Below are 13,447 nucleotides of genomic sequence, written 5' to 3'. Positions count from 1 at the left end.
AACTCAAAATTGTGGTATTGCAATATATCTGTTATACTGTATGTGTACAATTTTAAATGGAAAGGACACTTTTTGAGGCATTCCATTTATGCAGGGTTCTTTGGCAGCCGACCCATTTGCCTTACGGATAAAACTGCCGTTTTCAGATTTGAAAGCTGTGGAAGTATATCACAAAACATCCACCAGTGTGATATATATACTAATTGGGAGAATCTGTTTGGACTACCGATACCTGCGGTTGGCAGTTGAAGGAAACCAATCTCTCAACCTTCGGCACACCACTTAAAAAATTTAACAGAAACTACGACACTCGCATATATTCCCCACATTTATTGACTGTGCAGTCATTAATCCCCGTAGACCTGTCTGCATTAAGATACTGGGAAACTCTTGAAATTATGTAATTTGCCTGTGATTAAAGAAATCCTCATTATCCGGTCTACCCGTGTTAGCAAACTTCACAATAGTACTTTACGTGACAAACCTTCCTACTTGACAGTGACTACAGTTGTGAACGCTAGTAGAAACGGGACCAGATTTTCATTCCACACCATCTCTCTTATCATTCAGTCCTACACCCGATCCTCCTGGGCCCTGGAGTTTCTCCAGAATGCTAGTTTCGTGGGTTTCAGCCTCTCACATTGTCAACATGGGCATCCTCAGTTTAAGAGTAATTTCATCATTCATATTCATATAACGTGGGCGAAACGTTTGGGAGATGTCATCCAAAAGTACACGAGGGAAGACCTTACAAGAAATGATTGCAGAATAGCTATTAATAAATACAGGGCTATATACACTGATACCTAATTCTGGACTTTGACTAGGGATAAAGTATATATTGCTGATTGGCCAGTAAGTTATTGTGATGTTAAAACAAAATTGTGTAATTATCTATTTTCGCTTCACTAACATCATTGCAACACGTGTTGCTAAATACTGTGTAACTTGTGTTTATGTGTACCCTAGTTGCCATATATTTAACAACTCTTTGTATTGAAGATGTTTATTATCCATAAAACATATATTTACTTTTTTTTATTACATATTTATATGCAGAAAATACAAAAAAATCCCGTTTAAACAAATAATATCCCGTTAATCTTTCCTAGATTTATCAGTTTTCAACATATACCTGCAATAATATACGTATTTTAGAGTCAGTCATTAAACCAGGGAGAGAGAGCAATGAGTGTAAGAGAGGGGGGGAGAGCAGTAAGAGAGAGATGAGAGCAGTAAGAGAAAAAGAGAGGGGGGGGGAGAACAGTAAGAGAGAGATGAGAGCAGTAAGAGAAAAGAGAGGGGGGGGGGAGAACAGTAAGAGAGAGAGAGAGAGAGAGAGAGAGAGGACGAGAGCAGTAAGATAGAGATGGGGAGGGGAGAGCAGTGAGAGAGTCAGAACCAGAACTCAGAAAGAGGAAGAGAGAGAGAAAGAGGGTAGAAAAGACAGGTGAGGTTAAGGGTGTTAGCATTGCACCACGTCGCGTCAGTGTTGGTGGTGGGGGAGGGCAGTATGCAAGCACCCCCACCCTGTGCCGCGGCCTCCTCCATCACCCCAGTCTCCGCCCCACTACCACAGTGCACGGCCACGCTCCCTCCAACCTCCAGCTGGGTGCCCGTGCCTGAACTCCACGCCTCCCACACACAAGTGTTGTGGATTATGGTGACCAGGTTGTGAAGGGGTTATATGGAGCAGACGCCCATACCCGCCTCAAGACGCCAGGACTTTGTATAGGGACAAAATAATCAGCGTACGACGCAGATATCGTTTTTGGCAGTCTAGCGGCGGCTCCGCAGTGCAGTAAGTTTTCTTGAATTTGATTTAATTTCAATATTCTTTAAATATTTCAGGGAATTACTACTATATTGGATCGAATAAGATCAATGTCTTAAAAGGATTGCGCAAGTGCTTGCCGAGTCACGTGACTCGGCGATAAATACCTGAATTAAAAATGAAGTTGCGTAGTGAGTGCTTGTTTGCTGGGGTTCAGTCGCTCTTGGGCCCGTCCACTTGTAGAATATTGTCAACACTTGTAGAATTAACTTGTACAAGCCAAATAAAACCAACATGTAACATTGGCTGTCACTAACAATATTTAACGAACTTCAATTAAACTAGTGGTTTCATATATATTGTTTGTAGCGGCTGTACATGCATGTGACAAAACAAATATATATATATAATATAATGTATGTGTGTGTATATATTAGTGCCAACTGATGAATGTGTAGGCATATGAAACAATGCTTACGTGTAAGCCTATAAAACGGATGCTTGTGTGTGTAGGCCTATAAACCCGAATAATACCCCCAACAAGAGGGGTTATGGCCGGTCTCTGCATCATCACGAGTTGATGACTTAGGGGTGATGGTATATATGTACTTGTAGACAATGGCGAGGCAGCATGTCACATTATTGGCATGAGGCTAGGAATGTATTGCGTCACTCTTGTGTTTCCTCGGGGTCATTGTTTTCCGGGTGGGAAGACATGCTTAGCCCTACTGCGTGTGGCCGTATAGATGGCTTTGTCCCTCGCGGGTGTCACGCCAAACCTTTATTCTGAATCGGTTGTGCGTGCTAATACAGTGGATGGTATTTCACGTGTGTGGCGGCAGTTGTTTTGATATGACTAGAATAAGAATTTAAAGATATATAGCAGTGCCCGTGGCGCAATAGTAAAGCACTCGCCCGGGGATTCCCGAGGGCTTTGGCCTGGGTTCGTATCCTGACAGGGGAGGGTTGACTGGGCGCCAATCCCTAACCGTAGCCTCTGTTCACCCAGCAGTGAATGGGTACCTGGTTGTTAAACGATTTGGCGGGTCATATTCGGAGGAAAAATCAGGATAAAGGACCTGTCCGAAACGCTATGCGTGCTAGTGGCTGTACACGAATGTAAGAAGTCTTCATAAATAAATAAATAAATAAATAATATAATTCCGAGAAAAAGCACGTTTAGCCAGGATGGGTATTTTAATCGCTTTATTATACAAAAATACCTAGAAATTAATGTTTGTAGACCAGCCCGATCTCTTGCTAAAAAAAATCCGCAACGTACGAACGCAAGCAACCCACCTAACCTACAGAGTTTGACACAAAGCGAAAATATGCGAGTCGTTATTTTTCATATTAGATTGCCTTTGTAACGTTGGTTATCACAACGTTAAAAATGCGACTTATTATAGATGACTGTAGTGGAAAGGGTTACAGGCACATAATGGGCTCAGGGACAAGTCATTTAGCTAAGCAAAATTAGTCTTGATATGCTAGTTACAAAATTCAATGTACTTGGTCACAACAGTGGGCTCAAGCCATGACCACAAGAACAGTTTCTAAATTAAGCAACTGACATATGTGGAGAGCTAGTGTCACAATTCATACACGTTTGTCCTGCACACCGCCCCCCCCCCCATCCAGTGGCCAGCGGTGGATAGGTTACAATCACTTGGTTACTACCTACAGTTAGCAAACTGGGACTAAAATGTATTTTTGTAATAATATTGACGTAAACCAAAAGAAAGTATGACAATTGGAAATGTGTACAAAGGTGAATATTTTGAGTGGGTGTGGCAGTACACGGTGAACGTCCAAGCTTGGTAAACATTGTGTAATAAAGATGGGTGAATTCGTGACGAAATAGTGTTACAGCTTATCTGTTTAGTTTTTTTATTTGTTTTAACCTGTCAGCCAAAACTGATAGGTACAATCATTACTATGGGTGGGGTTTGTAAATTTGTATACTGTTGTAACCCCCCCCCCCCCCCCCACACACACACATTTTGTACTAAGACTTTTGTGGAGGCCGAAAAAGACAACCAACCCTAATTTTTCATAGTTCTATTATACCACATATTTGTGCTAAATTACGCAAATGGTTACGTCCATTATGCCTTCGATTGCATATTTGACACCAAAGGCCGCCACTGCCCTTGTCCATACCTAGTTAAACACAAGACAAAGAGAAAATTCAGTGGTATGCCACCAGACTCGACCCGGAACTAAGAGGTATGAGTTACGAGGAAAGGCTAAAGGAGCTAAACCTCACGTCCCTGGAAAACAGAAGAGTAAGGGGAGACATGATAACCACCTACAAAATTCGCAGGGGAATTAACAGGGTGGACAAAGACAAGCTCTCCAGCACGGGTGGGACACGAACAAGGGGACACAGGTGGAAGCTGAGTACCCAAATGAGCCACAGAAACATTATAAATAATTTTTCAGTGTCACAGTAGTTAATAAATGGAACGCACTAGGAAGTGATGTGGTGGAGGCTGACTCCATACACAGTTTCAAATGTAGGTATGATGAAGCCTACATAAAGTAGGCTCGGGAATCTGTACAGTTGATTGACAGTTGAGAGGCGGGACCAAAGAGCAGAAGATCAACCCCTGGCAAGTACAACTAGGCGAGTACTGCAGACCAGCTGCTCTCAACATTTCCCGGCCCGTACGTTTCGCATGGGGGTTATAATTTACAAATATCTGCGAATTAATATTACGTAAGATTACGAGAAAATATGTAATTATTCGCATATAGTTGTTCTCTTCAATGGCCACACAAGTTAAAACAAGATACGTCAAAGCCCGCCAATTAGCCCCATTTAAATTAAAGAATGTGTGTTTATTTGTTCCATGTACGTACCATGTATCACTGTAATTCGGGGTACTGTTATTAAATGCCGCATTTCATGTTTGTATAAATTATTTTTATATAGAACATTCATTATTAACACATTCCATGGTTACTCATTATTTATGCAGACTTCAAAACACGTCAGTCACGTGACTACAGCCTCCCCTCAATCGATAGTTCATGATTATTGATACTGTTGAAACGGGTTCGTGCGCCCCCCCCCCCCCCCACTGGATGGAGGGTGGTGTGCAGGACAAACATATCAATTGTGACACTAGCTCTCCACATATTTCAGTTGCTTAATTTAGAAACTGTACTTTTGGTCGATCTGGAACCCATTAATGATGTGACGACTTATACTGAATTTTGTAACTAGCTCATCAAGATTGTAACTTGCTTAGCTAAATGAATTGTGGGGCTCAGTCCCTGAGCCCATCATGTGCCTCTGTAACCCTTTCCACTACCCCCCCCCCCACAAGATGGGTATTGGGTGCATAATAAATGAACTAAACTAAAAAAAAACTGCTCTAGCGCCATTAATATTAATTACCAAGTCCATGCTTCTATCCCAAAATTTTGTATTATACCCTTTAGTTTTTGCAGTGATAATTATCAGAGAGGAAGCTACGGTGGGTCCTCACAAGCTTCTCGTGTATGTTTTCCTATTGATGTGCTGGACAAGTGTCATGGCACTTGCTAACTCACACGCGCTCATACCGACACACACACACACACACACACCATGCCACACACGCTTATACATGCAGGGCTCGTATGAGCACACGTGTGTGCATGTTTGCATGTGTGCGCGCGCGAGCGGTCATGTTTTGGCGTACGTGTGGTTTGCTTATCCCCCCCCCCCCCGTAGGTATCAGTAATCTGATAAACCATTGCAATTATACTGTGTATCTTGGTTAATGATTTAAGTTTTTTAACAGATTAGTGTTTTAAACGCTAAATGCCTAAAATCAATCTGGAAAAACAACACATACTTTGACAATTTCATTGACCGTTGCTAAAACGTCCAATCTAATTGGAATAGTTTGTTAAACCTTTGGCTAAACAGGAATAAACATTAAAATAGAACAATTAAGTTCGCACAAATATTCCTTCACGCACAGCACGATTGGAAAATATCATTGCGATATATTATTCTGCACATTTGCCGTAGCGTAGCAACACATGGCAGACGAACTAACATCTTATGGATCCCTATTGCACGCGTTTTCTTTATAAGGGAAGAAGAGTTGGCGGTGTCTAAACATTTATCTTGCGCGGTTTTCATTGAGTTTTTTGACTAGACACATTTTGACTCGAATGGATTTGATTTAATCCAATGCCCGCTATATTTATATCCAGCCATAGTAGGCTTTACACGTTTATTATTTTCGCTGGTATATTATTTTCTGCACAACACAGCCAAAAGTCTCTTTAAGCTGCTGTTATACTCCCAATAATCAGATACGTTCCCTGCTCTGCTCTTCTCACACTTCTTATATTTTATATAATATATATATAAATATATATCTTTTTTTTAACCTAAAAAGGGTACCACCTCTAATACAAATGTAGGGACCGATAGCCTCGGAGATATAGTCTCTATTATATACTATATAATAATATATAATATAGGGGTAGGGGCAAATGTGGGTGGGGGAGTTAAGTCTTACAAAGACGTCAGGCATAACTCCTTCACTTTCCTTACACTCATTCCTCTGGGAAGCGGGAGACGAATATATATTTATTAATTATATATTATTGTCCAAAATATATGTAAAAGATCATTTACTTTATCCTATTGTGTGCAGACGTAGGCCTACTTACATAAAAAAAAAAAATCCAATAATTTAAAGTCAGCGTTTAAAATGTTTTTGTAGCACCAGATTGCAACCCAATTATACCCCAGTTTATATATTTAATATCTGTTAACAGATCACCGAGACAGGAGGCACCGCCAACACGACGCAAGAGGCACTACAAACATAATGGGGTTCTCCACTAGCATGGAGGGCCCTGATCCCCGCCTCGATCCTGACTCCCGGCGTATCTCGGATGCTGGCGAGGCCAAAACCAGTGCAGATATGGCCCATATGAAGGACACAACCCAAAGTAGTAGCATTAATGGCCAACGTGAGGTGGATCAGTGCAGCTCGAGCGATGGTGTGGGCAAAACTATCGCTGTGGTAGATACCAATGACATGGCCGAAGCCAGTGACAATAACAACGTGGACATGTTCCCCGTCAGTGACAGTGTAGCTGTGTTTGTGGCCACTGATAATGCCAAAATGAGCATGGAAACAGTAGGCGAGGATTTCCATGCCGTCGGCGGCAACCAAGCTTTATTAACAACAGACGATAACAAGCAAGACTCCTCGACAGCAGCAATTGGCAACCAAGATTCTTTAGCAACAACACCTAGCAACCAAGAGCAAGTTGCAGTATCCAATAACAATCACGATGCATCAGCCCCAATTAATAGCAACCAAGATTCCTCAGCACCAGTCGGTAACAACGAAGCAACAACCACTGACAGCCAAGATACTTTAGCGGCAACAAATACTGATAAAGATTCCTCAGTAGTATTCATCAACGACAACCAAAGTTTCCCAGTAGCATCAACCAGTGACAACCAATCGCCAATTACAACCAGTCCCATCCAGACCACAGCTACCATCACTACCCAAAACGTGGCAAAAGAAAACGAGGATAATGATCAGATGGAGGGAGGGGAAACGGCAGAAAACCACAGCATGAATGAGGGGTGGATGTGGGGGAATGTCGAGGACTGGGAGACTGATGAGGTGAGGAACCACAACTATGTAGGAAAGGAGGAGGAGGAGGAGGAGGAACGACTTCGCCTTAGGGAGGAGGAAAGATGCCGCATCATAGAGGAGGAAAAGGTATTATGGCTGAAGGAGGTGGAGGACAAGGAGGCGTATGTGCGGGCCATGAACCCACAGTACCACAGCCTTGACCTGTGCTCCACCAGCCCCATCCAAGAGTCGCACCTCAGACGGGCTCTCACCCACCTCGCCAGGTAAGGCAACTTGTCAAGTATAAGAATTCAGAGTATAGGATTATCGCGGCCGATGCAAGTTCAAGTATGTTTAGTGAGAAGAAAAAATACATCTCAAAGGGGTAACAAGATGGGTATGGGGTGCATAATAAATGAACTAGACTAACTCAAAGGGATAGAGTAGCTTAGGCTATTTCTACCCCCCCCCCCCCCCACAGCGGCCGATGAATCATAAATAACTCGATCCGTCGACCAAATAACTGCTCTTGTCGTTCGATTTTAGGGGTAATAAAATCTAACTAGTTAAGGCTAATAATTGAATGCACTAACTATTGGGCTTGGCAGATTGCGCGCGTCTGATTAGCTGCAGCTACAAAGGTTTTGATGGTGGTGGTCTTCATTTCCCACTTATATTGATAATGTCTTCTAAATACCGTGCTAGTGGACGTGTATTTGGCTCTTAAATTAAGATAACTGCAGGGGTCGTGTTATCAACCATCAAAATAGCAAAGTTTTAATGGGCCAGATTTTTCTTTATTAATATTCAACTTTAAGCTTTTATTAAATCCTCAACCCCCTATTTATTTTTATCGTGTGGGTTTTCAAATGGAAGAATTATAAGTCATAGTTCGGATGTTGTTGAGACTTGGTGACGTCAGGGCGGAAATGCCAGCTACACGAACGGTGAAGTGGTTGTGGGCGAGGCAGACTGCCCAAAATATCAGAGGTACTTTGCCTACACGTGGTCCCCCTTGGACCCCTTGTCCAATGACACCTTCAGCAGGATGCACCCTACAACAGTTGCTTAACTCATTGATACCTATTTACTGCTAGGCGAATAGAGCCATCAGATGGAAAAACGTGCTCAATGGCCTTTCTATACCTTTTCCAGTTTCGTGAATTCATGTTCTTATGTCTACCCCTCTCTCGGTTACGAGCCGGAGACGTATACCACTGCGCTTCACTTGTTTAATTGATCACATGAGGAGGAGCGTAAGATCTCCGGCAGAGCGCCGAGCAACCCAGGACAGTTGGTAGAGTCAGCGCTGACATGGGTTCCTGGCAAGACAAATCAACTCCCAGGATCTGCTCCTCTACACAAACGTAACCCCCCTCCCCCCCTCCATCCGATAATGGAGTAGATGAATAATTACGTCATGTCTATACACGTCTTGTCATTTCTTTGCCACATTTATATACGTGATTTTTACCTATAATTGCAACTGATATATGTAGTCACTGCACCCTATCAGTTGTTGCTATGCAGTACATTGATATAAATGTATTGTATGTATATATATACACAAGTAATTATCGAAAGGTAATGCACCTAAAGTTACACGTGTATATACATACGTTGTAACGAAATTCATACTATTTTCTTGTAAATATACAGTGTTACCGGACACTGAAGGAGTGAATCTACCCAATGAACTAGCCTTCCGGAACAAAATTTCAAATTACAATTAAAGCAATTGGGTACAGAATCGTCCAGGTTGCTTTGATATGATGCAGAAAACTGCAGTTTTTCCCTATGTAATTTACGAACTTTTAACAGGGATATAAATAGAATAAAAACCCACACATGTACTTGTGTATTTTATGTAAAGATTTACACACAGTTTCGCACTCTTCTGAGTTCTTTATCAAGATCTGAGTGTGTAGTTAGGACGAGACTTGTCTCTCAACGACTAGTTTCTATAAAACTTTTCGCACTCTGGAAAGTGCGAAAAACTTGGTATAAATCTATACATACAATCTACAAATACACAAGTGTGGGGTTTTATCCTGTTGTGTCTGTGAGAAGACATTACCATTATATAAATGTTTTAGCAAATAATATGAAAAGAAGAAAACGGGGGACAGGAGGTATAATACACTTGTGTTGACATGGCGCTACATAGCCTTCCCGGTTTGGTGCCTTCTTTTGATAATTACTTACTTACTTGTGTTGACAGGAGGTGGCCGTGGTGGCGCCTGCGTCTGAGGCGTCGAGGGGCCTCACAAACTCCCTGGCTGTGCACGGAGCCTCTCCAACCTCTGCACACACAGGTCAGTTACATCTATTTGTGCGAATCGTCATGTGCTAAATTGTCGACCCATTTTCCAAAATTGAAGAAGAGTTGAATTCATTTGTACATTCAAATTTTGGTTGGATTGTACAGGGTTGTACATTCCAAACTATAACTACTGTGGTTGGAATGTACAAAATATGTACTGTTGTATCCAATATATTCCCGTTTTGTACTAATGGAAATTCGAAATGGCATAACAAAAAGTGAAACAGTAACCATAAACCTAACTTGTTCCGAGCCTAAATAAGTAATTCTTGGCCTAACACACTGCAATCTTAGTTCTAAGAGAGTACAGTACCTATATGAACCATACAAGACCTATGACAAGTTAGCTTTGGCCGTTATCTTTTTTAGTAAGCCCTCTACAGAATGAATAGTAAAAAGCTATTGTTTTGAGTGTATGATTGTACTCTCATCTATGTGGGTGACAGGCTGCCACATGTTGTATGTAATTAACGTGTACAAATGTGAGAAGGTTGATTGGCAACCCTAGTATTAATGTTTTATGTTTCATTGTTTGGTATGGAAATGGTGTCATGTTTGGTTTGCTCCACAGATAGCAGAGAGTGACGAGTGTAAATGGAGCACCATGGAAGAGATCCAGACCCAGCACAAGTTCCTTTGGGGCGGCCCCCTCTGTACCGCCACCCTCCTGGGCAACTCCCACACGCCCGACACCGACCCCGCCAGTCTTGGTACTGCGGCAGCTGTTGACACACCTCCAGTCATTGATGGCACTGTTGACACTATCCTCGTCACTGCGAGTACAAATGACGCCACCCTAACGACCTCCAGTAATAGTGCCGACGCCACCCTGACGACCTCCAGTAATAGTGCCGACGCCACCCTGACGACCTCCAGTAATAGTGCCGACGCCACCCTGACGACCTCCAGTAATAGTGCCGACACCACCCTGACCTCGGGTGATATAGTGGCTCCATCCTCTTGCATTACTCCGGTCAACATGTACACATACCAACTATTATTAGGTGTTCCCAAACCCTTCGCGGAAGAGTCAAGCATTGTGAAGATCTGTGACACACTTGTTCAACTCCTGGACGATGTAATGGCTGAACGCATTACTACTGACGATGTGCAGCGGGTGCCAGAGTGTGCCTCAGAGACGGAGTCACAGAAGACTGAGTATGACCCACACCTGGAGGTTATGGCGAGTCTACAGTGTGTCTGTGGCACGATTGGTAACAATGCTGATATTTTCTCTGGCAACAATAATGGCGAAGTAAATGAAGATGACGAGAACAGCTTCACCGAAAGAACTATCGAGCAACTAACCAGTCAGAATTTTATAAACAAGTGTAAGGCCAAGCGAATCAGTTACTTAAGTGCTTTTGTAACGTGTGTGAGTGCTGCGGCTGCCAATCTGATACTGGAAGCCGGGGCTGGGCCAGAGTGTGGAAGTATAGACGTCGACCACAGAGTTTTTGTTCACTACAATTGGCCAGAGCCGCGTTACGAGTGGCATGACAACTTTGGTGACAATGACAACAATGGCAGTGGCGTGCCACCAGAACGTCCCGCAATCAATATTAAAGTGAAGCCAGAGGAATGGAACACAAACTTCTGGAGAACAGCAAAATCTGTCTACATGCAGCAGTGGGAGATTAATAAGGGTCACAGATCTAACACATTGAAAATACCTCTGAATCTAGATGTTGAGGACGGTGAGGAGGAGGAGCAGCTCCCATGTCGGTTCCCTAATGTCGACCTCTCTATATCTAACATCCGCCAGGAGGACTCTGGGCTGTTCAACAGGCGCGGAGAGCACCTCATGGCCTCGGGCCTCAACACACTCTCCCCCCTGCATCATTTCCTCTTCACACACCACATCAACCTCCAAGTTCACGAGGAATCGAGTAGTTTACGCTTCTACATTAATCAGACCACTCTCTTTCTTTCCTCGGCCATAGGACGACGCTTTGCAGATGAAATAGAATCTGTTGTGAGAAAGTCCCTCAAATACCGGTAACAAAGATTATTACATAGACGTGAGGCTTGTGTATGAGAGGCTTAACATATGTAAAAGTGTCAATGTGCATGAATCAGTTTTACTGTACATGTAATTTTATGAACAGAATATGCAAATTCTGTCTGCTGTTGCCTCAACAGTAAATTTTAACCAGTATACATATATAACCTATACAGTTATGTCTTCCCTGACTATCTGCCTTCCCTATCCTTCATCCAGTCTTTCCTCTCCTAAATGACGATTTTCTAATAACATAATATAGGCTTTTGCTGTGAATTTTATTACGGATATTTGCCATAAATGAACAAATAATACTTTGTGGCGACCAGTCCCTGTGAAGGCAGAGGCTGCCTGCCTTGGAGGTTACAGTAAACAGGACGTTTTACGCACCTGCTGGGCAGCACTAGTCTTTCTATATTAGAAAGATCTTAATTATGTTGAATTCAGTGAATGTTGTAATGTATTCTAGTCACCGATAAAATGTTACACAAAAGATTAAAGTGATCTTGACGTAAGGCAATGTTTCCTGCCCAGGAATAATGTCTCATATTAGTAGGTTTATTTTAACCGTATACTGTGATATTGCACCAAACTTTTCATTTTAGCTACGCTTTCGTGCCCCAAAAATTGCGCTCAGACTCTTCATATCTTCACAAGTTATGGCTCGGGAATGTTGGTTTAAATTCCAAGTGAGCGGAGCAGAGAGTTCGGTGCTTCATGCGCCCAGTGGTGCGCCTTTATTATTTTACTATTTTTTATTTGTACTAATTTGAATTAAAAAATTATATTTTTACTAATGATTTTTTAATTAAAATATTTAGATTGTTACCGTGATATTAGACATTTGGTATGTACTCGCCTAGATGTGCTTGAAGGGTCGAGCTTAGGCTCCTAATTTTTTTTTTTTTTTTTTTTTTTTTTTTTTTTTTTTTTTAATAATGCAGACTTGTTTCTCACGCGTTTATATTTACATTTAAAACTTTGTAACTGATTAGCCTCAACGACTTCTAAGTTTAACCTGTTCAAATTTTTGACAGCTCTTACACTGAAAGTTCTTGCTGATGTCCGACTCATTTGCGTCTCTAAAGTTCCATCGATGACACCGTTCTGCTGTTACTAGCTTTGAGCAATACTTTTTATTCTACGTAAACTTCCCTTAGAACCTTTAATAATATTATATCCCCCCCCCCCCTCTCCCTCTCTAGTGTGGCAAGGTTTACTTCTTACTCCATAACTCAATCTTTTTAGCTCAGGAACGTACCTGTGTTGAGGGGGCTTGAATGTCGCCAAATCTTTGACCAAAGATTTATTATAAAATTTACTGTTTATACACACTGTACGTACGTACATATGTCACGCCACACATTGTATATAATAAATTATTTTATATCGGGATTGAGGATGTTATTTACCCTGTGATCGGCAGAGTGGGAAAACTAATTCCTTTAAAATTTATTTTTAATTTATTACAACTCAGGATCTTGCCATCATTAGATGACGAGATCCGTTTGCAATGACACTGAACTATACAATGTTGCCTCGGGCTTTTGATTCAGAACATTAATATTAAAGCCAGGAAATGGTAAGTAAGTATCAAAAGAAGGCACCAAACCGGGAAGGCTATGTAGCACCATCAAATGTGCGGAATAATCAGAGGGCGCTAAATATCACCAAGGATGCCAATACGAGTACAAAAACGCATAAGGCGAACGATATCAAAAGTATCAGTAACCAAGAAT

The 13,447-nt window shown here is 41.9% G+C and overlaps 1 protein-coding gene across 1 annotated transcript; it reads left to right on the top strand.

Annotated features, from left to right (window-relative positions):
- Positions 1 to 1,557: 1,557 nt before the first annotated feature.
- LOC123766856 (mucin-22) lies at positions 1,558 to 13,103 on the top strand. Its single transcript, XM_045756271.2, has 4 exons — positions 1,558 to 1,801; positions 6,563 to 7,667; positions 9,605 to 9,698; positions 10,278 to 13,103. The coding sequence occupies exons 2-4, from the start codon at positions 6,616 to 6,618 to the stop codon at positions 11,706 to 11,708; spliced, it is 2,577 nt and encodes an 858-aa protein (XP_045612227.2). The 5' UTR covers positions 1,558 to 1,801; positions 6,563 to 6,615; the 3' UTR covers positions 11,709 to 13,103.
- The last annotated feature ends 344 nt before the right edge of the window (positions 13,104 to 13,447 follow it).

This window comes from Procambarus clarkii, chromosome 60 (assembly GCF_040958095.1).
Source record: "Procambarus clarkii isolate CNS0578487 chromosome 60, FALCON_Pclarkii_2.0, whole genome shotgun sequence".
Lineage (NCBI taxonomy): Eukaryota > Metazoa > Arthropoda > Malacostraca > Decapoda > Cambaridae > Procambarus > Procambarus clarkii.
Note: the sequence above shows the minus strand (reverse complement) of the source record. Positions and strands in the feature narration are given on the sequence as shown.

Bases quoted from the DNA above. Each gene is read 5' to 3' on its own strand.
- LOC123766856 (XM_045756271.2), top strand. From the start codon at position 6,616: ATGGGGTTCTCCACTAGCATGGAGGGCCCTGATCCCCGCCTCGATCCT. The intron at 7,668-9,604 runs GTAAGGCAACTT...TTGTGTTGACAG, and splicing joins GCTCTCACCCACCTCGCCAG to GAGGTGGCCGTGGTGGCGCC. The intron at 9,699-10,277 runs GTCAGTTACATC...TTTGCTCCACAG, and splicing joins TCCAACCTCTGCACACACAG to ATAGCAGAGAGTGACGAGTG.